Source organism: Neolamprologus multifasciatus, chromosome 16 (genome assembly GCF_963576455.1).
Source record: "Neolamprologus multifasciatus chromosome 16, fNeoMul1.2, whole genome shotgun sequence".
Taxonomy (NCBI): Eukaryota; Metazoa; Chordata; class Actinopteri; order Cichliformes; family Cichlidae; genus Neolamprologus; species Neolamprologus multifasciatus.
The window spans coordinates 10,686,232-10,711,177 of NC_140454.1; the positions used below are offsets into that span (position 1 = coordinate 10,686,232).

Below are 24,946 nucleotides of genomic sequence, written 5' to 3' on the forward strand. Positions count from 1 at the left end.
TAGCACACATGAGCACCTATAATCTTATTTTAGATGAGAAGAAATAAAGGAATCATAAATACCGTGTAAATAAGGACAACTTTAACAGCATTAACCATGAAAACTTAAATACTGATGGGGGAACTGTAGTGTGAAAGGTTTTACCCTCCAGCAGTTCCTGATTAGAGGAGCATTCTTCAGATTTGAAGGATATATGCAGCAGCTTTAAAGCTTGCAGTCAGTGTTTTGTATGGTTGGCTAACGTTTGGAGCCCTTTTTAGTTCCCACACACTTTGACTGTCTACATTATAACACAGTGTACCGAGCATAGAACACGAAGCTGTTCTTGCAGGTATTCATCCATCCTCAGCAGCGATGGAGCCGTGACACCACGCTGCCTCTCGCTCTGGACATCGCAGGCTAATCTTCCTCAGGCAGCTGGATTTGCAGAAAGCCTCTGTAACTATGGTGACCTGTATTGTTGAGAAAGGCCCACACTGACAGCTCTCCCTCCTTCTGTGTATATAAACCCTCTGCCACTCCTCCCCGTTTAAATTCACTCATGTTTTCTGTGCACTTTTTTCCTGACTGCTTCTGTTCTTTTTGCTTGTATTGCCTACCAGTCTGATTTGGGGGTGTCCCATGAGATGGATCACTAAATTAGCCTGCTGACTTACTAATGCTATTAAAACACAATGTAGGTGTGCGGTTCGTGTGTTAGTGAACAAAGAAAACCGTAATCTCTTAGCTCTGTATGTGTACTAGCAGTCAGATAGTCTCTTCGGCCTTTGACGTGTATAGGAAGGCTGTTTGGCTAACTCTGATCCTGCATCGTGACATGTCCCCACTTCATAATACTGTGTCCAGTGTGCCTGATGTTCTCATCTCCTGCAGCAATGGGCAACGTTTGGCTGCTTTAAGCATTCAATAAGTCATCCAGGAAGGAGAGAACATCGGCCACATTTACATGTCAGAGCACAACCTTCTTTTACCCTCTCCCTCATTAAGTTATTTTGTGGGAGGAGCCTGATCCAACCCACTTTATTTTTTTTTATTGGACTAAAAAAATCTTTTGTTACTGTTGACATTTTCATGTCTGTTAATAAAAACAAAAAGACTATTATTCAGATGTGTGTGTGTGTGTGTGGTCGTGTGGTTAATCAGTGAGTCAGACATGGGAAATACTGTTTAATAAAAAATAACAGCCACGATAAAGGAAGGGAAATGTACAACTCTCGGAAGAGGGAAAAGCTAGAATATTAATACTGACAGTGAACACCCATTTAATACATTTCCATTCAAAGTAAAACAGCACCTTATTTATAAAAGTCCTCAGATTAACCTGAAAGTTGATCTTTAAGGAGACCTGCTCTGCTTTCTTCATTTCCTGACGCACTGTTCTGATCATCGAGCTCATTAAACAAAGCAAACATTAACATAATGAGTTCAGGGTATGTACACGTTGGCCATTTCTACTGTTTGCTCTAATAAAGCCCCCTCAGGCTGCAAGCACAGAAGCCCCACCCACCTGTAAACGCTTAACGAAGGGCAGCCAATCATAATAAAGCTGGCTTAAAGGAAGCTAAAAGTGGCTTCAGACGGGATGAACTGAAGATCAGCGATAATAAGAACGGTTCACTGTGAATAGTGCAATGTGACTGTTGTAACCAGTCCAAGATCAAATCTGCTGAAAACGAGAAGAACAGGTCCGCTTAAAAGTCATTCCTGATTCATAAGGTCACTCCATATTTTTGTCCCATTTGTGTCCTATTATAAAGTAACTTCCCTTTGTAAAATCCCAGAACAAACAATAGTTTAATCAGGAATTGGCATGGAAGCTCTCCCTCATCCTGAAATCTCAAATCTCCCTTCGAAAAATTAGTTTCCAGGGTCTTTTTTAAAAAAACATTTTGATACTATTCACAGAACATGGCACCTGTTAGAAATTCATGTTTGTGGCATTTAACTCACATTTCTTGTATTTGTGCATCACAGACTGCAAACGACATCGATCGCTTCTATTTCAAAGCTCAGCTTTAGAAATGTTTTATATAAATGAGACAAATACACTTATCATCTAATATACTTATACACACATGCACAACAGCAGAAAAAGAGCCCTCCATCCATTTAGGATGTGTGTAACACTGAATGTCTGGAAAGCAGCAGGAATATTAGCAGTACCTTTAAAATGAAGGAGGAAAAATAATACTTTTAAACACGATGAGCTGTATGAATGATTTCCAGAGTAATAGCTGAAAAAGCTGTAACATCTCAGACAAATAGGCTTTTCTGTACAAATATACTGTTTCAGGCACCTCGCTTTCATCATGTACTGGGGAGGTGCATAGGTTAACTACATATCTGTACGGTGGCTCAAGTAGTTCAGTGATTTTTCTCTTTTTGTGTGGTTACCTGGTGAAACTACAAAACAATTGTGAAACATCATATGTGACAATAGAGACAAAACTTCAGTGGAGAGCTAAATACCAGATAAATGTATTCCAAAACATGTAAACTGTGTGATGACCTCATCATCAGAACTTTGATGTAATGAGCTGTGGGTGTAGCTCTGACTCAGACCATGTGCTCACCGACTGTATGAGTCGTCCTCTCTGACACTTGGAGTGACCAAACTTTACAAAGAGCGTTTTCATCAGTACGATCCAAAATACGTCACTGAACTCGTGTTTATAGAGGTCCAAGCAGGGGGCTGTTTCCTCATAGACTTGTATAGGACATGCAACCTTTGGTATCACCCCCCGGTGGCCATTAGAAAGAGTGCAGGTTTAAGGCACTTGTGTGTCTGCTTCACTTTTCAGACAAAGAAGCCACGCCCACCATTTATACCTTGTATGTTTTCAGCACAGAGCCTTCATCACAGCGTAAGAGCTACACACTGAAGTGGTGCTCCAGTTGCCCTGTGTCACGCACACCAACATCCCTCTCACTCTCCTCACGTCACACACCTGACACACACTTCCAGTTCACCTTTAAACTCCAAATGCTCCCATCTCCTCCTTTCACACGTCAGAGCTGCTGCCCTGCATCGCCACGTGCTAGCGCAACACCTCCACCACCCCGGCATCTTCCTCAAGGCTCCAGGAGTCTTCCTCGTCGATTTTTATGAGCAGCACATTAGCAAAGAGAGAAAAAAAGACTCCGAGTCCAGACGCTGAACCTCTGCTGCTTTTCTGACTGAAAGTCAGTTATACACACACGCCAGCAGAAAGCGCACACAGCTGGGGCTTTAAACCAGTTATGAAAGAACAAGTCAAATTTCTACTGATCGAGCTCCATCGTGTACAATATTAAACCTAATAGAGCCACTGACACCACACAGTGATCACACAGGACGATGGCAGCCGCACCGAGCAGCTACATCCACACACTTCAAGCTGAGGTCACCGGTCATATGTCAAAGTCTGGAATGTGCTACTTTCTTTTTCCTTTCACAGTTTCTGGAATACATTTATTACTGACAACTGATTACTTGACTGAAGGATGTTGTCTCACTGATATATAAATCTAAAGCTGACATTCATGAACTTTCTCAGGAAACATGGATTTTAGAGGGTTGAAGTAAGAACAAGTAGGCCCTTTTAACCAAAACTGCCTGTGACTTTTTCCTATTATGTTTAGTCATAGTTCCACATCACTTTTTGTACTCTTTCTAAATAACTTTAAACTAAACTAGATTTCTTCCTGCTTCAGTATGTTTCTGAGCTGTGAAGGAGCATAACTCCAGACTGTAAGCAGAAAGCAGAGCCCCGCTCCTTCAAGTTCTCACAATAACATTAACATATTTTCTGTGCTTTATAATACTGGGAGCACCTGTTATTAGGCGTGCATCACTCTGCACATCTAAGTCCAACCGCTTTCTCGTTATGGCTTTGTTAACAACATTTTCAAAGTGCAGAGCTCCTCTACATTAAAGTCTCTGTCAGATGGTGAATAGTCTGAACCTTCCACAGTTCATATCTCTTTGCTTGGGTACTTGCACCTGCTTACATACAGGTGACCTCAGCTTTCCCCTCGTCCTGCTCAAAGCCACCTTCCTCCATGTGGGATAGGGAGCTGGGGTACCCTCCTCCGAACACTGGGAATCCCCCGATGCCTCCCGCAGGTAGAGCAAGGGTGTCTGGAGGGTCGGGGCTGCTGGCTGCCCGACTCACAGAGTGACTGGACACAGACTGGAGACAGAGAGGGACACAAGTCAGAACCCATAACAGACCATGAAATGACACAGATGAAAAATCTAAAGACAGATTTTCTTGAGGGCGGCTCTGCAGACTGGCGACTGAAATAAATAAAGCCGCTTCATGAAAACTACACCTGGAATAGTTTCCAGGTAACTGCTGATTTGTTTTTCTGCCCTCCTACGAGTTTGCAGCCATCACCTGCAGTGAACTCAGAGTAGTACCGACTTTCTCCACCAGTGGGGACTTTAGCCACACAGAGGATATTCCTGCTTATCCAACAGAGCCATTTTTCATTCATCTTCATCTGGGTGATGCTGGTAATACAGGTCAGCTCTTTACTTCCACTAAACACTGCTGCTGTTCTCCAGTCACAACATTAAATAAAAGCAATGTATACTTTCTAAAGAAAAGTAGCATGTTTAGAAGTGCTTTCTTGAAAATCCCAAAGAAAGAAAACTCTTCAGCTTAATGCGAGGAAGCTAAGCTGAGAGGTGGAATTATGAAATGCTGGCTTGGGTAAGGAAATTAAAGGGAAATTTGCATCCCTGCTGGCGTCTGAATTTACAACCTCCTCACACACACTGTAAACCAAACTGACTTTGGGAAAGCAGGAGCACAAGACTGACATCGCTGAGTGCAGTGATGTCTATTCTAGCTCTGTTTCGGGTCTCCACCTGCACCTGAGTGTCTTATGCTGCTCTGAAGTTACTTAACATCCCAACATGTTCACCAGCTCGCCTCTTTCACTGCTGCACAAGGCTTTTGTAGGTCTATCCAACAGAGAACGCTGATGCCACATGCAGATTAAAGACCATTTAAACATTTGCTTAACGTTCAGCTGCCTCATCATGTTTCTTGGCCATAGCGAATGTGGAAAAGGTCTCACCTGGTTCCTCGGCTGTCCGGCTGTCTGACCTCTGACCGGCCTCTGGAGGAATACAACATGCTTTGTGGCCAGATTCCCGTCACTGCACACATCAACGGGAGCATGGTCAGAAATGCAACTGAAAAACATGTTTCAGGAGAGAAAACATCTTCAAAGCATCTTCTTCTACCTGTCGTGCCGGATGATGGGTGTGGGCAGCACGCACGTGAGCAGCCAGCCAAACTCAGCCAGAGTGTGCAGGAGTGGCCCGTAATCTGTTTTCACATTGGAGTCCTGCAGGAGAGCAACGTGTCCAGATATCACAGAAGGGCTCAGAAAAAGCAACCTCTCTGGCTAAGAGCCAGCCGTGAGTCTCAGTAAACACCACTTCTGGCTTGATTCCATGTTAAACATTTGATTATTTTAGAGCCGGTCATTAAGGGGAGCCTTTGAGAGCCAGTTGCTCCAAAGCACACCTGCTTTAGGGGGCCAGGATCTGGTCTCTCAGGAGTTCCTTGGAAATGCGATGTAGTTATGATGATTGGTCTATACTGAGGAATGAAAAGCTGGCAATGATAGAGACACTGATAAAGTGGACAGCTGAGCTCAGAGAGCTGTGAAAGAACGACTGGTTTGTGCTTAGTAAACAAAGAGTGTTTGGGAGTATTTTAGAGCCAACAAACATGGAAGAAGCTGCGCAATTTTTTGCCTCTAGAGTCACGTCTAAAGGGTATAACACTTCACACTGGACCTCAGCTCTGCTCTAAGGTGTCATGTCAGGGTCCTCAACCAGTAAGCACAGCAAAGGTCTCAAACCTGTGGCTCCTGAAACTATTTTATTTAACCAGTTACTAATCTATTTAATAAAAATGAAATCAGTGGAAGAAACTACAGAATTTAACAAAAGTTGATTTCAGTTTCCAGACTGGATTTGCTATGATGCTTTTTCTTCACTTTCATGCCTAAATATGTTTTGTGGCACTGTGCTTTGCTCTTAACCGATCCCTGGTGTAATGACACGGTGAGTTGTGCATTAATGGCATTATAAGTTTACCAAACGAATATTTGTAAAGCCAGACAGCAAAAGTAACAACGTGGAATTATCAAGTCACCCAATCCATCACTACAATGATTTCTATTGATTAGATAAATACTGTCATATGGTGTATAATGTGAGGAGGTATGAAGGTATAAAAAACCAGATGCCTCATTAGCCGACCAGCTTCAAACTCTTCAAACCGTCTATTTGACTTTCTAATTCTGTCCCAGGTGCTCACAATGTTAACCACACATACACATACGGGTCATTTTTTATCTCAAACTGTGTTAAAAGCTACTAATGTTCAAAAAGAACTTTTTTTTGGTCTTTTTTAAGCCTCACAGTTTAACCTAAGCTTGCCCTTAAAGAGTGGATAAAACATCTCTGTTCCACAAACATCTCTCCAAAAATCTCACTGACCTCGATGACGGTCCACTGCTCGACAACAATTGTGTCATTGGCAGGAGGAGACGTGCTTCTCTCCTCGTACACGAACAATCCCTCCAGCGATCGAGGCACCGGCTCGCCTGAAACACACAAACAGTGGCAGTGACACAAACGTCTGTTTGGAAGACACACGGTCACGTTTTTGTGGTGAAAACAGAAAAAGTCATCTTCATATTTTTGTGTGGCATGGTTCTTATTGATAAAGTCACAGTTGTGGAACTGAAACTGCTCAGAGGGCACTGGATGACATTACGCAAGTCAGCTTTGCGCATCAAGTGGTCTAATTGTGCAGTTTCACAGCTAAAAAGAGCAAACAACTAAATGCTGCTATGAAAACGTACAGAACAACAATCAAACATTTACCAGATTCTTGACCTTGTCTGGGAGCACATACATGATTCACACTGCTGCAGCTAGTTTCAGCTGCTGGGGAAATGAGAGCGTCGCTGGGTTGATAATGACCCAGTTATTAGAAATAGGTTGAGAGTTCCCACGTGTTCATGTGTGAGAGGACAGCAGCGCGGAGGGTTCGTGTTGTAGTCCGTCTGTACAAACCTCTCCATCACCATCAGCGAGCTGCCTAATGCTCCCCGATTCATTAGGAAGAAGGATAACAAACCCAAGTTATCTGATTCTATGCATGCAGTAAAACGACTTAAAATAGATTCATAAAAGACTAGAAAGTATGACTCGAGTTTGCACAAAATAAACTGTGGCCAAAATGAAACACATGAAAAATATATGCGATCCATTTCTATCTCATAAAAAACAAAAACCCCAAAGACTGACATAAACACAAAAAAGTCACTTCCTGTTTTGGCTCCTTTCTCCCACTGCATCTATATTTGGAGCAGTCTTCCCGACTTTGGCGACCTCGCTTCCTGTTCATCTGCAGAGCACAGCTCTGCAGCTTCACTTGGACTTATTCAAGGTTATTGGGAGGCTCGTTGTTCCAGCGTTTTGGACAACAGGGAGTAGAGCAGGTCATCTACTGATCGGAAGGTTGGTGGTTCGATCCTGTGCTCTTCCTAGTCTGCATAACCCCAAGTTGCTCTCCGATGCATCCATCGGAGTATGTATGTGTATGAATGTGGTTAGTAAGCACTTAAAAGCATAGAAGAATGGATGCCTGTGGCATGTTGTACAGAGAGCTTTGAGTCCTCTGGGAGAGCAGAAAAGCTCTATACAAGAATCAGTCCACTTACAACGTGACACAGGTGGCTTCAGATCAGTGTGACACATTTCAAACTTGTTTTAGTCTTTTTAACATTTTTTTGACAACTCTGGTTTCATTTGTGGATTTCAAGCTGACGTCAGACTAGTTAAACATTTGGAACAGGTTCTGACTTTGGGCCCATTTTACACAGTGTTGTTGGGCTGGACTAAAGAATCACAATCATGTTTATTGGCCATGCAAACACGCAGACACATACAAGGAATTTGGTTCCGTTAGATGGTGACTCTCAAGCACAGCAATGTAAATCACAACAATAAGTACACAACACACACACACACACACATACACAAGTTTGAACTTGGTTTTGGACCATCTTATAACTTGTATTGGGCTGTGACGTTAAACAAATTGTTACACTTGTTTTGGATAAGGATGTGGATGTTTTTATACCTAATCTTTGACTTGGTTTAGACTTGGATTGGCTTCTGGCTGTGGCTCTGGTTTGAGGCATAGTAGAATGGTTTGAAACTTGGTTTTGAACCTGACTTTTGGCTTGTTTAAAACTTGGCTTTGGTCTGGATCAGATTTTGCAATGACTTTGAAAGTTGGTGTTGGTTCTGAATCTGAATGGGTTTTAGACCATTTTCAAACTATTGAACAATACCTGTTGTCACCGGACAGCTGAGGTTTCTTCAGTCTTTTAGTTTTGGAATCATGACTAATGTTTTTAAGTGCTCAAGCCTGCAGAGGACAAACATACATGCGCCGCTCCGTGCTTGTTTAACATCCACCATAAGACCAACCTTTAGGTGTGTCCCAGTAAACAAAGGAGTCTACTAGTGACCAGCCTTTGCGATAGTAGGCGGCAGTCAGCTCCAACCAATCAGCCTCCAGAGCACTGACCACGTGGCCTTTCCTGGAAACACGCATGGAGAGTGCCCCCTGGTGGTACTGACAGCCCAGAGAGTCCAGAGGAGCACAGCCAGGAGCCCATGAGTGGAAGAAGACCAGCAACCTCAAATCTGGAAGGAGAAGGAGCAAAAGTATGACTCATTTTACCATTTTTCTTAAAAAAAATAACATAAAATACAAGGTTCAGGACCATTTGGCAGTCTAACACATAACACCATTATTGTCACCACGGATGTGAACCTGAGGTCACACTACCAGTCAGAAAGTCCCAACATGAATATCTTGTCTTACCGGGACTGTAGGTGTTGTCATCCAGCTCTCTGTCTCCAGGCAGTGTTTCAGGAGGTGTACGTGGAGGCGAGCGACAGGCCCTCTTTGGACTGTGCACCCGGCCATTGGTGATCCCACTCACCTGCTGGAGGACGGAGCCAATGAATCGAACCCCTCCCCGTGCACTGCTGTTCACCTACAGCAAAGATAAATACAGATTAAGAAGTTTAGATGAGGTGAATGTATTTTCCAACATTTTTCAGCCATTAAAAGTATTTATTTATTGCTTTTATCATACATTGACCACTCATTTATCCTGAATCCATTGAGAATGTCTTGATTGTAACATATATACTAAAAATCCCTTCTTTATCCTTTGATCTGATTAATGCACCGGTAAAGATGGCTGACCCTATCGATGAGTGCTCTGACAGTGTCAGCCGTCAGCGAGTCTCCAGGTAAAGGCCACTCCTCCACCCTCAGCACCGGCACGCTGTGATACATGGATGCTGTTTGCTTACTGAAATCACATAACAAAGATAAGTGTTAGACCCCAGGGAGACTTGTTCAGCAGAGTCCAGCTGTCACAGAGCTGCAGACACAAACAAATAAATCATTTACATGCTCAGCAGGCTGCTGCTACTGTAGTGATAAGAGTACGCACAGACCGTTGTAGCACCGTTTCAACGTGAAGGTAAACGTTTCACTTTGTTCTCATCAGTATGAGGAGACAGCGACTCGATACAAGAGCATAACACCACAGTCTGCAGGAAAAAATCCCCCCACACAACTAACAGAATAAACAACACAACGCTCCACAAACCTATGTATTTTTCAGACCATAAGGCACATTAAGCAAAACAAACCAGTCAGATAAGTCAAACTTCACTCAACTCATTCTTCTTGCTTCCTCCACTTCTGTACCATTGATTCATTAATGTTGAATTCTCTCCAGCTGCTCTATTCCCATGTTGCTGCAGTATATTAATGACTAACCTTGCATTGTAGATGGATTATCTTAGTTGTTCTCCTGACTGAAGTTTGGTCCGTTTACAGCATCCTGCCATGTGATTGCATTTGTCCCTAACCATCAGGAACCCTCACGTTAACTTTTATCGAGTGGAAAAAAGTTAGCGTTCATCCTCCAGCTTCACTGTGCTAATGTTATGCTAACATAGCTGTGTAGCTAGCGATCACGTAGCACATCATTATATACCAGCTAGCCCAACTTCAGTAACCCTATAAACGTCACTGCTGTTTAGTTTTATGTCTTCATTTATGTTGGAAGTGATAGCTTGCTGTACGTTTGAATTTTTTCAGAAATCTCTCAGTCAGAACATGCTATATCATGTTTAGGTGGAAGCTAGCGAGCCAACTTCCTGCTAACTTCTAACTCTAGTCTAACTAAATTGAATAAATTCTGTTTTCATGGATGCCTGGATGTTAAACTTAATTGTTACACCTGGTAAAGCAGCAACGCTGATCATTTTATTAAAGATGAAAGAATTTAGACAGTTTATAACTCTCAGTGATGCCGCAGTGTTCGTTTGACTTTGGGACCTGAAGCAGACGGAGTTTTGGACCCAAATTACTCCGTGAGGCTCCAGACCACAGTAGCTGTAATGCTCCAACAATCCATCAAGCGGTGCGGCTTCATAGCTTACCAAAGTCAGACTAAAACATTTTTGACAGATTTCTGCGCGCCGTGTACCACATAAAATCGGTTCGAGGTCAGTAAGCACAACCAGAATTCATACATAAGGCGCACTGTCAGGACTTAAAGGATTTTAAGTGTGTCTTATAGTGTGGAAAATACGGTAATACAGTGGTCCCTCGCTATAGCGTGGTTCACCTTTTGCGGCCTTACTGATTCGCAGATTTTTTTGGCGCAATTTTGCATGTTGTTTTTTGTTTTGTTTTGTTTTACAGCACATTGTGTTCTGTGTCCCGATCAGCTGTAGACCATTGTCAATCAACCTCGTGCCGTGTCTCCTGTACAGTACAGAATGCGTTCAGCTTGTCAAATTTACATAAATCTTTGATCGGTACAGTGTGACTCTGAAGTGCTGCACTTTTTAAGTTTTCTCTCCAACAAACACAACAATGTCAATGAAGCGTTTTGCACTGTCAAAAGCTCCTGCGGTAGCACCTAAAAGGCAGAGGAAGATGCTAACCATTGCACAAAAACTGGGACTTCTGGACATGCTAAAGGAAGGTAGAAGTTACCATTCTTCTTGCTTCCTCCACTACCGTACCATTGATTCATTAATGTTGAATTCTCTCCAGCTGCTCTATTCCCATGTTGTGGACCTGAAAACAGGGTTTGATCTTTGGTTTCATTCTATAATACTGGACTTATTTTTCTATGAAGGTTTGAACTTTGAGAGTGTTTAAACAAGAGAGAAAAGTGTGAAAATGTTCATGCCTCGTATTGGTTGATTTGTGCAACTTTACAGTGATGTTGCTAATAATCATGTTTAGTTCCTCTGTGGTTGATTTTAGTCTCCTGGTATTTAGTCTGTTTGTGGTTGTTTTGTGTTGCTGGTAATCATTTTTAGACTCTCCTGGTTAGTTTGGCTTCCTTGGTGGCTGTTTTATGTTTCTCGGTTTCATGTTTAGTTTCTTGGTAGTTTTTTTCCGAATGGTAGTCGTGTTTAGTCTTGGAGGTTTCATTTCTCTTTGTAGTCAAGTCATGTTTATTCTGTTTGCGGTTGTTTCAGCTGTGTATGGTGATTCTGGGTCCCTTTGCGACTGTTGTGTGGGTATTGTGGTTTTGACCTTCCTGGCAGTGGGTTTTATATCTCTTTGTGGTGGTTTTGTCGCCCCCTTGGGTCCCTCGGCAGAGCCCAGCAGGCTTGAGAGATTAGACATACTCCATCCTCACTGGCTGCTGAGAGATCCCTGTCGTCAGGTGAATTTTAGCCAACAGAAACTGAACAGTAGTCAAACCAAAACACAGTCTCCTCTCTCTGCTAGCACGCAAGCCAGACCTCCTATCAGCAATCTGCATTAAATATGCAGCTGACTTCATTTATCTTTCATATACCTACTAGACAACATCATGGCAAAAGCTTTCTTTGACCATGACTTACAAGAAAAAAAAAAATCAATAATAGGCCAGTTTTAAGATAAATTTGATGACGTTGGACTAGGACTGGCGTACCTGGGTCTAGGACGGGCCAGGATGGCGCGGTAGAGCAGGCTGAAGGGAAGCGAGCGAGTCCGACCCACAGACAGGATGATGGGGTGAAGTGCAGCCAGGAGGTAGCCTTGGGTGTAGTATGGCTGTAGGGCCTGAGGCAACTCAGACAGCGAGGACACATACTGGACTGTCGGACGGCTACCTGCACACACAGACATCATCTGCTCAGTTTTCAAACCTGCGCTCAGAGTTGAATGACACATCTGAAGACTTTGACACACAATCACCTTCCATGATCTACCATCAAATAAACACCTTTCCCCTTACGACTCTGCAGCCTTAAGGGGAAGAGATCCTTTCTAAACTATGCCTGTCTTCTGTTTTTATTTGATCCATTTGTGAGCCATCAGAGGCGTGAAGTGAGCAGAGAGAGCTGGAGAGTTTGTGAATGGCGGAGTCTTGTGCCATTTTTCCTAAAGTCCTGGCTGGAAATCCATGCGGCTATCACCATACTTCCTGTGTCCACAAAGAGCAACTGTTCAGAGGGGATTGGCTACATGCCGTTTGTGCAAACACACACACACACACACACACACACACACACACACACACACACACACACACACACACACACACACACACACACACACACACACAGCATTCCAAGACTTTAAAAAACAATTTGCACATTTTGGAGAAAGGATGATTAAAAACAAGGAAATACAAAAGAAGAGACACGAATGATAAAGACCCGGAGCCTTCAGAGCCTTACTCCTGTTTATACAGTCACATTGTGGAGATTCATTGTTTGTTCTGACAAAACTTCCACTAACTGAGCTTGACTGAGGGTTAGGGCATGTCAGCATCAACACAGCTTTGTGTGTACTTCTCATTATTCTGTGTACAACTCATGTTGTGGGTGGGTACTGATGTTTAGGTAGAAAGTTAATGTGGTTACAGTCTCCTGATGTCAACTCATGTTGTGTGTAACAGTATTACTAATCTTGTGAGATACAAGTTTACACAAACAATGTGGGGAATTCCCATCTCCCTTACTGGGACAAACTCTGGATAAGACTTAAATTTAGGGAACAGAGTGAAAGACTGTGCAACAGCCTGTGAAGCGATGAAAACAAGACTGTGTGTGTGTGTGTGTGTGTGTGTGTGTGTGTGTGTGTGTGTGTGTGTGTAAAAGACAGAAAAAAAAGCATTCACCCCACATTCTCATGAACAAACACCCAAGAGACCTGGGAGACCAGCATGCAGCTGACATCACTGCAGCCTCTGAATGAGCTGTCTGGCTGGCTCCCTTCATGAGAATGAAGACCACCAGAACCTCAATAAAACCAGTAAACACCAGGGTCGGGCGACTGCTGCAACAGTTTACAGGCATTCCTGTGGGCTTAAACCCCGCTTTCAATGCTTGAGGTGAATTTAAATTTAACACATATTGCAGCTGCTGGAAAACAGTGATGCAGCTCTAAAGAGAACTTGTGCACAGGACAGCAGTCATGAAATGAAGTGAATCCAAGTACCTCAACACGGAGAAAGTCCCATAAAAAGTGGTAGTTTTCATGTAATTTATGAACTTTAAATTATAAAAAAAAAAAGAAAACGAAAAAAATCAGACGTACATGATAAAAGTTGAATATTGCTGTTGTACCGAGTAAATCCTATATTTTAATGCTACTGGTTGCTACTTGTTTGTTTGTAGGCGTTGCTTTTACGTGCACTCAGTCACAGTTCACCGTGCCAAATCTTCATTTTCATTTATATTCACGAGTCATTTATTTCCTTTGCAATGTCCGTTTATCTTTCCATTTAAACAAAGTCAATATTTAAGACCTGAACAGAATTAACCTTGACCCTAAATAACCTCATACCTGCCTGTCATAACAAGTGCATGAAATGAAATACAACCCCCTAGTGGCGATAAAGATAAGGGCACAAGAAAAATGACTCCTACACCAGTTATCTTCCTATACTACTGTTAGCTCGTGTGTTTGTTTGTTTTTTTGTTTTTTTTTTAGACAAATATGAAATTGTAGCAGCTTTTGTTAATGCTTTTATTTAAAGGTAGCAATTTATCTTCGGTTCTTTAGGCTAATGTAGCAGCTAATGTTCAAAGGATTAGGCTAGTATATCAGTTAAAATTAACTTGTTTTACATGCTGTTAAATTGTTTAGGCCAGTGGTTCCCAAACTTTTTTTGCTGGGCCCCCCTTGTTTTACAAGAAAAATGTTCGCGCCCCCCCTCGCGCACGCACGCACGCACGCACGCACGAACACATCCTCCAACCACACACACCCATATTTTGCTCCATTGCGGTTTATTTCACACCTCAAACATTTAGTAAACAATTAAGCAAATACAAGTAATCTGCAATAAATTACAGGTAGTAAGAAAATAAACTACTAACTCTTTTACGCTACGTCCACACCTACACGGGTATTTTTGAAAACGCAGCTGTTTCGTCCACACGTAAACGGCGTTTCGAATCACCGAGAACGGAGATTTTTTTAAAACTCCTTTTTTGCGTTTACTGGATGAGGAATACGGAGTTCGTCATGCAATGTCAAAGGTATGTGCCTTTTTTCACGTCACGCTGTGTGCACGTTATTGCTTACATGAGATGAATTGCAGAATGGCAGGTAGAGACAAAATACTGTTAATCTGACTATCTGCAGGTTTTACAGGCTTACATATACATGCAGTTACTGTCCCTCCATTTACAAAGGCAGAGGCCTCACGGTGCAATTATTTTACATGTAGTTGTTTTTTCTGTGTAATAATATTCAACATTGCTATCAATACATTTTTCAAAAAATCCCTGTGCAAAATGGGTTCAAAGACATAAACAACTGTTGGACGCTGTTTGTCCGTGATTTGAACCGGGGAACAAATTGTGGCAGGATCAGCCTGATGTTATTTGTATCCCACTGTAACTTTACTGTATAAAGAGCTAACATCTCCAAAATGTCAGGAGTAGTTAGTCCTTACAATAAGTGTTTGTGAACTACAAATCAAGAATGTGGGATACTGTTTGTCCCTGATTTAAACAGCCCAGCGCTGCTCCCAACGAAGGGAAAACCAATCCTGCAAGGAGACCTACCTCGGCACTTGTGCAGGTGAAACCAAAGGGAAGATATGCTTCACCATATTTTCTGGTCTTTGGCTTAGAATGAAGTTGGTTTGGAAACATATTCAGCTATGCTTCATCTCCTGCTTTGCCTTTGTGTGGGCGCCCGTGCTAGCAGGGTCCAAGCGTTGTTTTTTTTCTTTTTTTCCCTTTTCATGCCGCGCCCCCCCTGCAATGGCTCTGCGCCCCCCCTAGGGGGCGGGCCCCACACTTTGGGAACGTCTGGTTTAGGCTAACATAGCAGCTAATGTTTTCTTGTTTAACATAATGTAGTACTTTATATTAGTGCCTTTATTTTAAGCTGGGAATGTGTCTTGTTTAAGCTAATTTTAGCTTGTTTAGGATCATGTCACATCTTATGTTAGCTTGTTTAGCGGAACATAGTGGTTTACATAGTTTGTTTAGGCTAATGACGCAGCTACTGTATCATGAAATGAGGCCTGTGATATAAAGTGGCCACATCAGAAAAACAGACCACCACCACTGGAGTTCAGTGCTCCCAGGACGCCTGTGTTAGCATCCAAATACACCTCTAAACAAGGCTTTTGTGACAGCCTTTTGCTCGTCTCCTCCCCCGTTTCAATCCTCACACCCCCTCTCATTCTGCTGCCACTTGGCCCATGGACCCGCACACTGAGGCCTCTGTTCAGTGGGGTATGGGAGAAAAAGAAGGAGGTGGTGGAGGGGATGAAGGAGGGAAGCTTAGAAAGGACGTGGTAAAAATGTAGAAGCCGTTCAAGAGGAGTTGAATAACAGGAGGGCACACAGAGGGGTGACAGAGCTGAGAGAAAGGGAAGTAAAGCCAAAGGGAGATGGAGGGGGGAGCGGGTTACAAGACGGATTTCACAAACCCATGTGTGAAGGTGTGAAAAAGAGAAAGCTGCCTAGCAACGAGGAGCAAAGAAATGAAGAGCGACATCCACACTACGAACCTCAACACGTCTGTTTTTTCAAGTCCTTGTATCGTTTGTAGTCGAGGAATAAAAACGATCAGCAGGGAGAAAATCTAAGGTTGTGGAATTACAGAGCCAAAGCAAGTTACACTTTCTGCATTAATTTTAGAGAAATCTATCATACTGTAAAAGCAACAAATTAAGGTCACTTGAAGACTGTGTGCGTGTGATGGGGATTAACAAACAGTTTGTTCCTTTATTAAAATGCCCATTTAATGGTATGCAACAATTCAACAAAATCAGCTGCCTCTGCGGTGAGTCGCCCACCCCGTGGATGAAGTTTCTTTCTCAGACCGTTGTCTGATGTCCATGTCTGTCTGACTGAGACACTCCCAAAGGAGACAGTGAATGACACCGAGGACCACCACATTAATGCCTTTGGCACATAAATACCACACAGGGAGAACAGGGGCTAGTTTTGAACTTTATTCTTATGTGAAGTTACTGTCCTCTATTAAGCAGGGTTGGAGGGAATAAAAAAGATCCAGCATAGCATCACAATATGGCAAACAGGGATACCAAAATACTCTGGGGCACTACAAATGAGAGGGTCACCTCATGCTCAGGGCTCATCGTGAGCCGAGCAAACACCCAGCCAACACTGGGCACACTTAGCTGACAAAACTACCTCATGACTTCACACAAGTGAAAACGGGAGAGCAACCTTTGGGCTAACTGCAGTCGCTCAGAGAGATTGTTGAAGGTTTGGACTTGAATAATAGTTTAACATGAATTTCTTTGTAGACAGACGACTGCTGTGTGATTTTTAATGATTTATCACAGTTAATTGATGTATTTCCAAAAACAGATTGCATGTTAACTTGACCCCATCCACAGTTGCAGACTGATAGCAGACTGACTCCATGTTATGGCAGGTTTTAGTAACAATGTTGGTGTGATTGATAATCTCACTTTGAACCCCCCAAAAAAAGAAAAAAAGAAAAAAAAAAGAAATGTCATAACTTATTATTGAATAAAACTGATACTGACAGTTTAACTTTCAGGACATCATTAACCTTTTTTTTTAAAAGATGATAAATTGCACATGTTATTGAAAAATACTAAAAATCGCAAAACAATATCATATTGTGAGCAAAGTATTGTCAAATGGCATCTTGGCTTGTCTGGTGATTCCCTCTTCTACTAGTAAATGGATCGTAGATAGAGTCATTATCTTTAACGTAACGTTTTTTTTTGTTGTTTTTTTTTTAAATACCAGCGTAGTCTCACAATTAATCTGTGTAAAAATGTCGGCCCCAAAAAAGGATGCTATTACAAAACAGTGTGTCTCATTAGCACACACACGCACAGAAGTCTCTCTCGCTACATGTTTATTAATTGATTATTAACGCAAACAATATTAATTGACACATTTTAGTTTTCAAAGCCACTATCAGCTCATCTGCTTCAAATACAAATGCTGCTGGTGAGGAACAGCAACTGATCAGCAGGATCAAGAGGTGAATGCAAACCTCTAAGCTGTGATTATGGTACAAACAGTGTGTGTGTGTGTGTGTGTGTGTGTGTGTGTGTGTGTGTGTGTGTGTGTGCAGTCTCCTGCAGCAGACCTGATGCCAGAAAAAAAGCGATTCAGGGTGTGTCTGAAATCAGTGGGTGCTGCACAAGTCCTGACATGATCACTGTTTGCCTAAAATTAGATCTGGATAAAAATGAGGAAAAGCCAAAACAGCTTGAATGAGCTCTTTAGTTGTTAACTCGCTTCATCAATTATAGGAAACAAATACCTCCAAACTGCTGACTATTTGATGTCAGCTTCCTACACCATGTAATGTCTCCTGCTGGAGAAACCAGTCCACTGCTTCAAACACACCATGTAAAAAAATGAGGCCCACAGATGGTTTCCTGTCATCATCTCCAGCTTTTTGAGTCAGGGGCAGATCTGAATACTACATCAGTGCATCTGCAGAAAGCAGCTTTCTGTTTCTCAGTTGACCAGTAAGCATGACCGCTGACTGTTGGCTGTTAACGTGCTCAATGCTAATGTTAGCTTTCCTAACATCAACCCCCCCCCCCCAAACCCCCCCCCCCCCAACCAAACAAAAACAAAAAACAACAAATGTACTTTCAATATGGATCATTTCAGATTATTCAGATCATTCATGTCATTCATGGTTACATTTTTAGGTCTGCATTACCTTTCAGTGTCCTTGAAATCTCCTTCAAATTTAATACTTAAAACACAAACTTTAATCTGAAAGGATCTGTCGTGGACCTTTAAATACTAGGATTAGACTGAGATTACAGACAACTGCGCTACCCTCTGTAGATAATAAATAGACCTGGCAGGCAGAAACAGTAAACGCCTCATCACAACTGGGACAGTCATCTAAGGCTGAGGTCAGTCAAACCACTTCACAACCCAATCCTCTCTCAGAGGAAGGCGATTGAAATCACCGTCAGTCATGAATAAACATCACTCCAACCATTCTCCAGTTTATTGATGTGGTCCTCACGTCACCTTACATCACCATCTACTCCCTGATTCCCCTCAGTCCTGTTCAGTTGTTGCACAAAGCTAGTCCATGAGCAGGGAAATACAGGACAAGGCTATTCTTCTGTCAACACTGCTTCTAGCCTGTACAGGAGTAACTCACTTGTTACAAGAACAAACAGGAGTTTGAAGGAGCTTCTACACAGGAACCTATAAAGCTACCTGGCATTTGTATTTGGGACAAACAAACATAAGAAAACAAACTGCGCGGAAAACTGTTTCAAAAAGCGAAGGTAACACCAGCAATCTGTTGGGATGTTTACTGTGTAGCTGATATGAGCCCATTTAAGTCCACTATTACAACAGGCTACATCATCCATCACTTTATGTGACAGGCTGAGTTAAGCTTAATGACGCTCTGTTTCTGGAAGAATAATAATTTTCTCTTCATTCAGGAAGTCGTAAACAAGCTCTCAGGTTTTAAGAATATGTTGATTTTTTTAAATAAAGAGCTATATATAATTTTTGTAATTATTTTTTTTAATTATTATTTTTCTGTGCACCTTCTTGATTCGTAGCATCTCTACAGCTGAGGTAAACAGTGCAAAGGAAAGATGACCCATAGACAAAGTGTAAACACATGCTTAAACAAAGAGGAATAATCTTAGAGATGATTTAGCCATCATTTAAAACATTTTTAGAAAGTTTCATTTACAGATGGAAATTCTGAATTTTAGTGTGAAAGCCAGGGAGATGGTGCAAGTTTGTTGGCATGACATGATCGGGATGCTCAGCGCTGTCCAGCTGTAAGATGCACTGTGAGCAGTTTGCTATGAAAAGATCAATAACTACAAAGACTCAGCTCGACATGCTTTCTTTCCCCTACAGAAACACAATATGCATACTTATATATATATATATATATATATATATATATATAATTATATATATATATATATATATATATATATATATATATATATCCCTCTGCTAGTGATAACCTCAGGAAGCATTAGCCATTAGGCACTTTGATGTACTGCCTCGGGCTCCAGGCCCCAAGTCCAGTCTCCTCTCAAAGTGGAATCAGGCCAAGCTGACTGGGAGCACTGGGAGATAAATGATGGGTGTGTGAGTGTGTGATTGCCACTACGTGTCCCAGAAATGCTTCACTGCTTCAAGGAGAGGTGATGATGTCCTTGAACAAGGGGTAGAATTTCATTTAAAAAAAAAAAAAAAAACTAAAGATTTTCATACATATTTAGTGGGTTTTGTTTCCCTCAAAAAGGCCCTCTGAGCCAAGGACAGGACCCTTTAACAATGAGGTCTTGTTTTCCCAGCACAGGCACCACACTCACCCTCTCTGCTCTGTTCAGTAAGAAAGCAGTGAGGCTGAGCTAACAACAACGAGCAAAGCTCTTAAACCCAAAATGTGACATTTGGGTTGTTCAGAGTACTGTTGAGTCAGTCTCAGCAGGATACAGTTCAGTTTTACTTATATAGCACCAGTTCAGGACAACAGCTGTGTCAAGGTGATTATACATTAGAAAAACAACAATGATCAGGACTGTGAGCAGCACTTGGCAACAGTGAGGTGAAAACGAACGCCCTTTTAATAGGAAGTGAGCTCCAGCAGCACCAAGAGGGGCAGCTACCTGCCTCCACCATACAGCTTTGTAATGTGTCACTTCCTGTTTGCCAGTGAGACACCAATATCCAGTGTAACTCAACCTTATTCAGGATGAGCCAAATTACTGACAAACTAATTAAATGAATAAACAGTATTCTGGGCAAAATGAGAAATGTTACATTTAAATATTTTTACAACTGGATGAGAGCCAACTTGCTCGCTGCCCCACAATCTCACTAGTGCACTTCACTGTGGGATGTTTCCTATGTTTGCATATTACATTTCCCAGCATTTGGCATAATACTGGACAAACAACAATTTTTAGAGGTACTAACAAAAATCTACTTAAATACTAAACAAACATAAAGATACCCAGTGAACCACATGTGCTGTCCCAGTGTACCAGCACATGTGATGTGACAATAGAAGTGATTTGATTTGATGCGTTTCATAAATAAATATGCACAGGCATACAGTTCAACCTGACCTCTGGTGGCTGTAAGACATCTGCAGGCCAGGTGCTCATCAGGAATGTTAGTCATGCTCTCAAACATTAAACCTAGATAAAATCTGTCCTTAAAAAATCCAACTGAAATCTGATCACCAGCCAGTAAATGTGGTGCACATTTGGTGGCACAGATTGGCTTTTTGAGGATCATTTTCGTGGCTCATTTGGCAAGAAGAAATCCAACTGACTAAACCACTACAGACCCCCCTTTTTTAAATATACAAAATCATAAAATGGGGAGATTAACAGTCTGTACTAGACCTTCACAGACTGGAATCATTCCAGTTTATCTTTAGCTGTGCCAATTATGGAGCTTCACACTCAGCAAGAGATATTTGCACATTTCAAGTGAGATTCTATGACACGGATCCAAGAATACAGGAAGGCTGAACATTAATGTGCTATTCTCACACTTAACTCACAAAAGAAAAGAAGCCACCTTCAGACAAACAGTCATAAACATGCAGCGCTTCTGAGCCTCGTGTCGAGGTTTGATAGAGATATAAGTGACCTAGATTTACAGGATAACTTCAGATTGTTTATTAATACTCTTATTGTCATTTAAGCCCACTAGTCCTGGTGTGATCCATCACTTTGCTGCTGAGCACAAATTAATTTTGTGTTACAGAAATGAATCCATTGTGAAGCAAGGACTCCTCACAAAGCTCATTATTGTTGTAACTCGTGTGAACCAGAGTTTGTCTAAAGTAGATCTATGACTCACACACACTCTGTCTAAAATACTGTATTTATAAGTGTGTCTGAGGGCAAAACCCATGACTGCCCGCTCATGACTGGCTCAGAGAACCAGAAGATTTAAAATAATTTTCCACAGTGGGTCATGAACCCACTGCTGGTGGGTTATACACAGAGCTGTCAACAAGAAAAATTCCCATGGCAACATTAAAGATTCCACAGAACATATAGAACAATCCAACGAACCTGTTACTTTTATTCAACCATATGTTATGTAGTATCTAAAGTATACTAATAAAGTTAATCGCCATCTGAACTACTTTTTAGAACCGTTCCTTAAATACAAGTACCAATAACACACTACGAAAACACCTTACTACAAGTCAGACTGTGTATTATTGGTAAAGTGCAGTTAAAGTAAAAGTACTGATTCTGATGAACAAATATTCCATCAGTGTTATACGGATCAATATTACTGCTTAAGTAATATTTAATAAGTAATGTTAATGTTTAAGGCTGTGTTCAGATACTATGGTTAACTGTCACTATCTAAGGCAGTGACAGTTTCATTAAAATCTTAATGAAACATTAAGGTGGCGTATTAGCAAAAAACAAAAATCCTATACTTAGCCACTAATTTTATAATACATTTCACAAAACTACTACTGTTACTACTACTACAAAAATAATAAAGATTATAATAGTAACTATAATAGTGCAGAGAAATCTGCAGCTTTATCGGTCAATAATGACATCTCAGACAATGGTAGCTTCTACTGCTACCTTCTTGCAGACAGCACAACAGGAGCACTTTGCTCCCCTGGCCTCCTCTAACTTTGACCGCAGTACTTCTCCCCCGATTCATCATTGTGCTGGCCTGACGTTTACGTGCTCAGCTCCCATTTAGAACTTAATCACCATTTCCTTCCAAATAGGTCACAGTGAAAACAGCCAGTCGGGAGACCAGATGAAGGGATTAGCCTTGAAAAACAGCAACCTTCGCATATGTTCAAATGAAACTCCACAACAGAGCAGTTGGGGTTGTTTACTCTGGAAGGATGCTGCATTTAACTGCATAAGAAGGTATGTCAATCTGTGTGTCCGTGTGTTTGCTGAGGTAACAAGTGACTAGCAAAGGCAGGGAGGAGGGCACAAAAACAAAAACCTTGGGTGACCTATTTCATGATAGGCTAGGCAAACAGCCCTGTTACCAGGAGAAACCAAGAGTTAGATGCTAACACATTACATGTATGCTAAACACTTGAAAGTAAACTAACAGGTCAGCTCCTTTTTTTCTAAAACAGTGATCTGGACATCAGATGCTTCCTGTCTGGCTGTAAGGTGCTTTTATTACACTTTTCCCCGGGGAATAACAAACTACAGTATCATAACGTCTGCTATTTATGGTTATTTTAGGGCCAAATAAACAAGAGGAATGCTTCAATTAGAAAAAGGAACACTTTCAGGCTTTTGTTAAGAGGAAACGGGAAAGAACCTGAACTATTTGTTCAGCTGAAGGGTCCATTAAAATTAGCAACAATGGTTTACTTTGAGGCCAGTGTAAGAGGTACCAGAAGCAAACTAGAGATGCAACTGCAACTGAATTAGGTGCACTTGTCTTATCTAAGCAACAGCCCCAAAAATATGCACTTTATACATTTATAAAACAGAGGAGAATACAAAAAACAGCCAAATGTTTAGTCCTTTTAATTTGAAAAACTGACAGCAAGCCTACAGCTACAACAGCTGACCAAAAATGTTCAATCAACATTTTGAATAATCAAATCACTGCTTCAGCTCAAGAACATGTCACAGCATACTTGATTGTAAGGCTGGGAGATTAGCTAAAAATTAACCTCTTCAGATCCTCTAACTGATATAATCTGCCCGTGTTGATTACTGTTGTTGGTTTTAAATTCTGTTAATACTTCCCCCATTGTATCTTGTCACATGACTCTGCCCTGCCCAGCCTGTGACATGGTGACAGGAGGAAAAGTCAATCACTGAGCAGACACTAACAATAATAATAATAATAATAATAATAAAAACACTAATAACACAATGATATTTTTGTTTGTTTTTAAGTTGCTTCATTTGTTCTTCATTTGTTTTGGTGGATCAGTTAAGAATCCACCAAAACTGTTGCCATCCATTTGCTGTCAATCAATTGATTAATCAACTAATCGTTTCAACTTTGAAGCACTTGGAAAATGTTAAAAGTGAAATGTAAAATTCTTCTCATGAATCATTTGTTGTATAAAACAGTAAAAATACCCATAGTGAAAACATGTTCCAATATCAGTATAAACAATAAGATTACGCAAATAGATTTCTGTTAAGACAAAGAAAACCTGCTATGTGCTCATGAATATGATGTTGCAACACAAAAAGCGACGGGCTATCAGAAACTGTTAGTGGATCATTTTCTGTCAGTCCGTTTATCTTTGCTGTATTTTGTATTCTGAGTGTGAAGCAACAGAGGATGAATATCATCGTTATAAGAAATATGTGCAGCTCTAAAACACTGATGGGACATCTCCAAACAAGACATTTTCTGTCAGCTAATCGATTGATGGATTAAATATGCCACACGCCTACCTTCCAAGCTGAAGTCTAGCAGTACATACTCGTACACGGTGTCTGTTTTGGTCTCCACCTGCGGTCTCTTCAAGGTGGAGTAGATTTTCCCGGGGCTGCTATCCTCCGGGTCTTCTAGTTTCCGCAAGCCGCAGCCCATGGCCTCCAAGGCGGGTACTGGCGTTACTGTGGTGGGAGCACCGGAGGAGACTCAGCCTGTCTTTAGCTCGCAACTTCAACCGGACCGCCCCATCCCGCCTCGGTCCACGCTGTTGATTCCTTGGAATTTATTTTGAATTTCCACTGAAAAATAGCAGGGAAGGCTTTTGCTCGGTGGTTTTAAGAAAGAAGTGAAAAAAGCCCGAGAGATGACTTCGTAAAGCGGCTAATGCTTAAAGAGTACGCCGCTGAAGTGGCTGCATGTCAGGAGCGTGAAGAGGAGGAGCGCGAACCTTGGAGAAAAGTTTCCCTCTACAAACAAGCTAGCAAAAACGCGCCAAGAATACAACTTCCGCTACAATTTCAAAATAAAATAGGAAAAACAGGAAACGGCTCATTTCAATTACATTTGAAGGGTTTGAGGATTGTACAAACACTACTGCTTTGCTTCATTAAGTGGTTCACTTTCATACCTTCGCCATTTTTGGCGAATAATAAAAACAATAAAATATTTAAAGTATAAAAAGTATCAATATAAAAGCTGCCATAAAAACTTATACTTGTTGCTCATGTGTAGTCTGAGATCATAACATTAGTAAATATCAAAACTTAAAAGCACAAGGGAATGCTAAATATTACTATTATATGCTATACTATTATAAGAAAACTGAATGAATCAATTACTTCTCTGAACCAAACAGAACAAAAACCTAGACCCAAGCACCCAAGAACCGACGACCATGACTAAAAGGGTATGTTTCCTGCTTTCTTGTGCTTTCTGTTTTGCTGTTGTGTTGCTTTC

General features: G+C 41.5%; 1 protein-coding gene across 1 annotated transcript; it reads right to left on the reverse strand.

The window, feature by feature from the left end:
- Positions 1-1,154: 1,154 nt before the first annotated feature.
- Positions 1,155-24,473, reverse strand: rftn2 (raftlin family member 2). Its single transcript, XM_085136261.1, has 9 exons — positions 24,007-24,473; positions 12,055-12,235; positions 9,303-9,411; positions 8,913-9,087; positions 8,513-8,731; positions 6,506-6,612; positions 5,237-5,340; positions 5,068-5,149; positions 1,155-4,172 (listed from the first exon to the last, which is right to left on the reverse strand). Exons 1-9 carry the CDS (start codon positions 24,143-24,145, stop codon positions 3,987-3,989), a joined length of 1,302 nt encoding a protein of 433 aa, XP_084992387.1. The 5' UTR covers positions 24,146-24,473; the 3' UTR covers positions 1,155-3,986.
- Between the last annotated feature and the right edge of the window lie 473 nt (positions 24,474-24,946).

What these genes read in the sequence shown, in the direction of transcription:
- rftn2 (XM_085136261.1), bottom strand. Translation starts at nt 24,145, where the DNA reads ATGGGCTGCGGCTTGCGGAAACTAGAAGACCCGGAGGATAGCAGCCCC. An exon ending in TCAGAGCACTCATCGATAGG is followed by an intron (nt 9,088 to 9,302) that starts GTCAGCCATCTT and finishes TCTTTGCTGTAG; the next exon opens with GTGAACAGCAGTGCACGGGG. An exon ending in AGCAGTGGACCGTCATCGAG is followed by an intron (nt 5,341 to 6,505) that starts GTCAGTGAGATT and finishes GCTCTCCTGCAG; the next exon opens with GACTCCAATGTGAAAACAGA.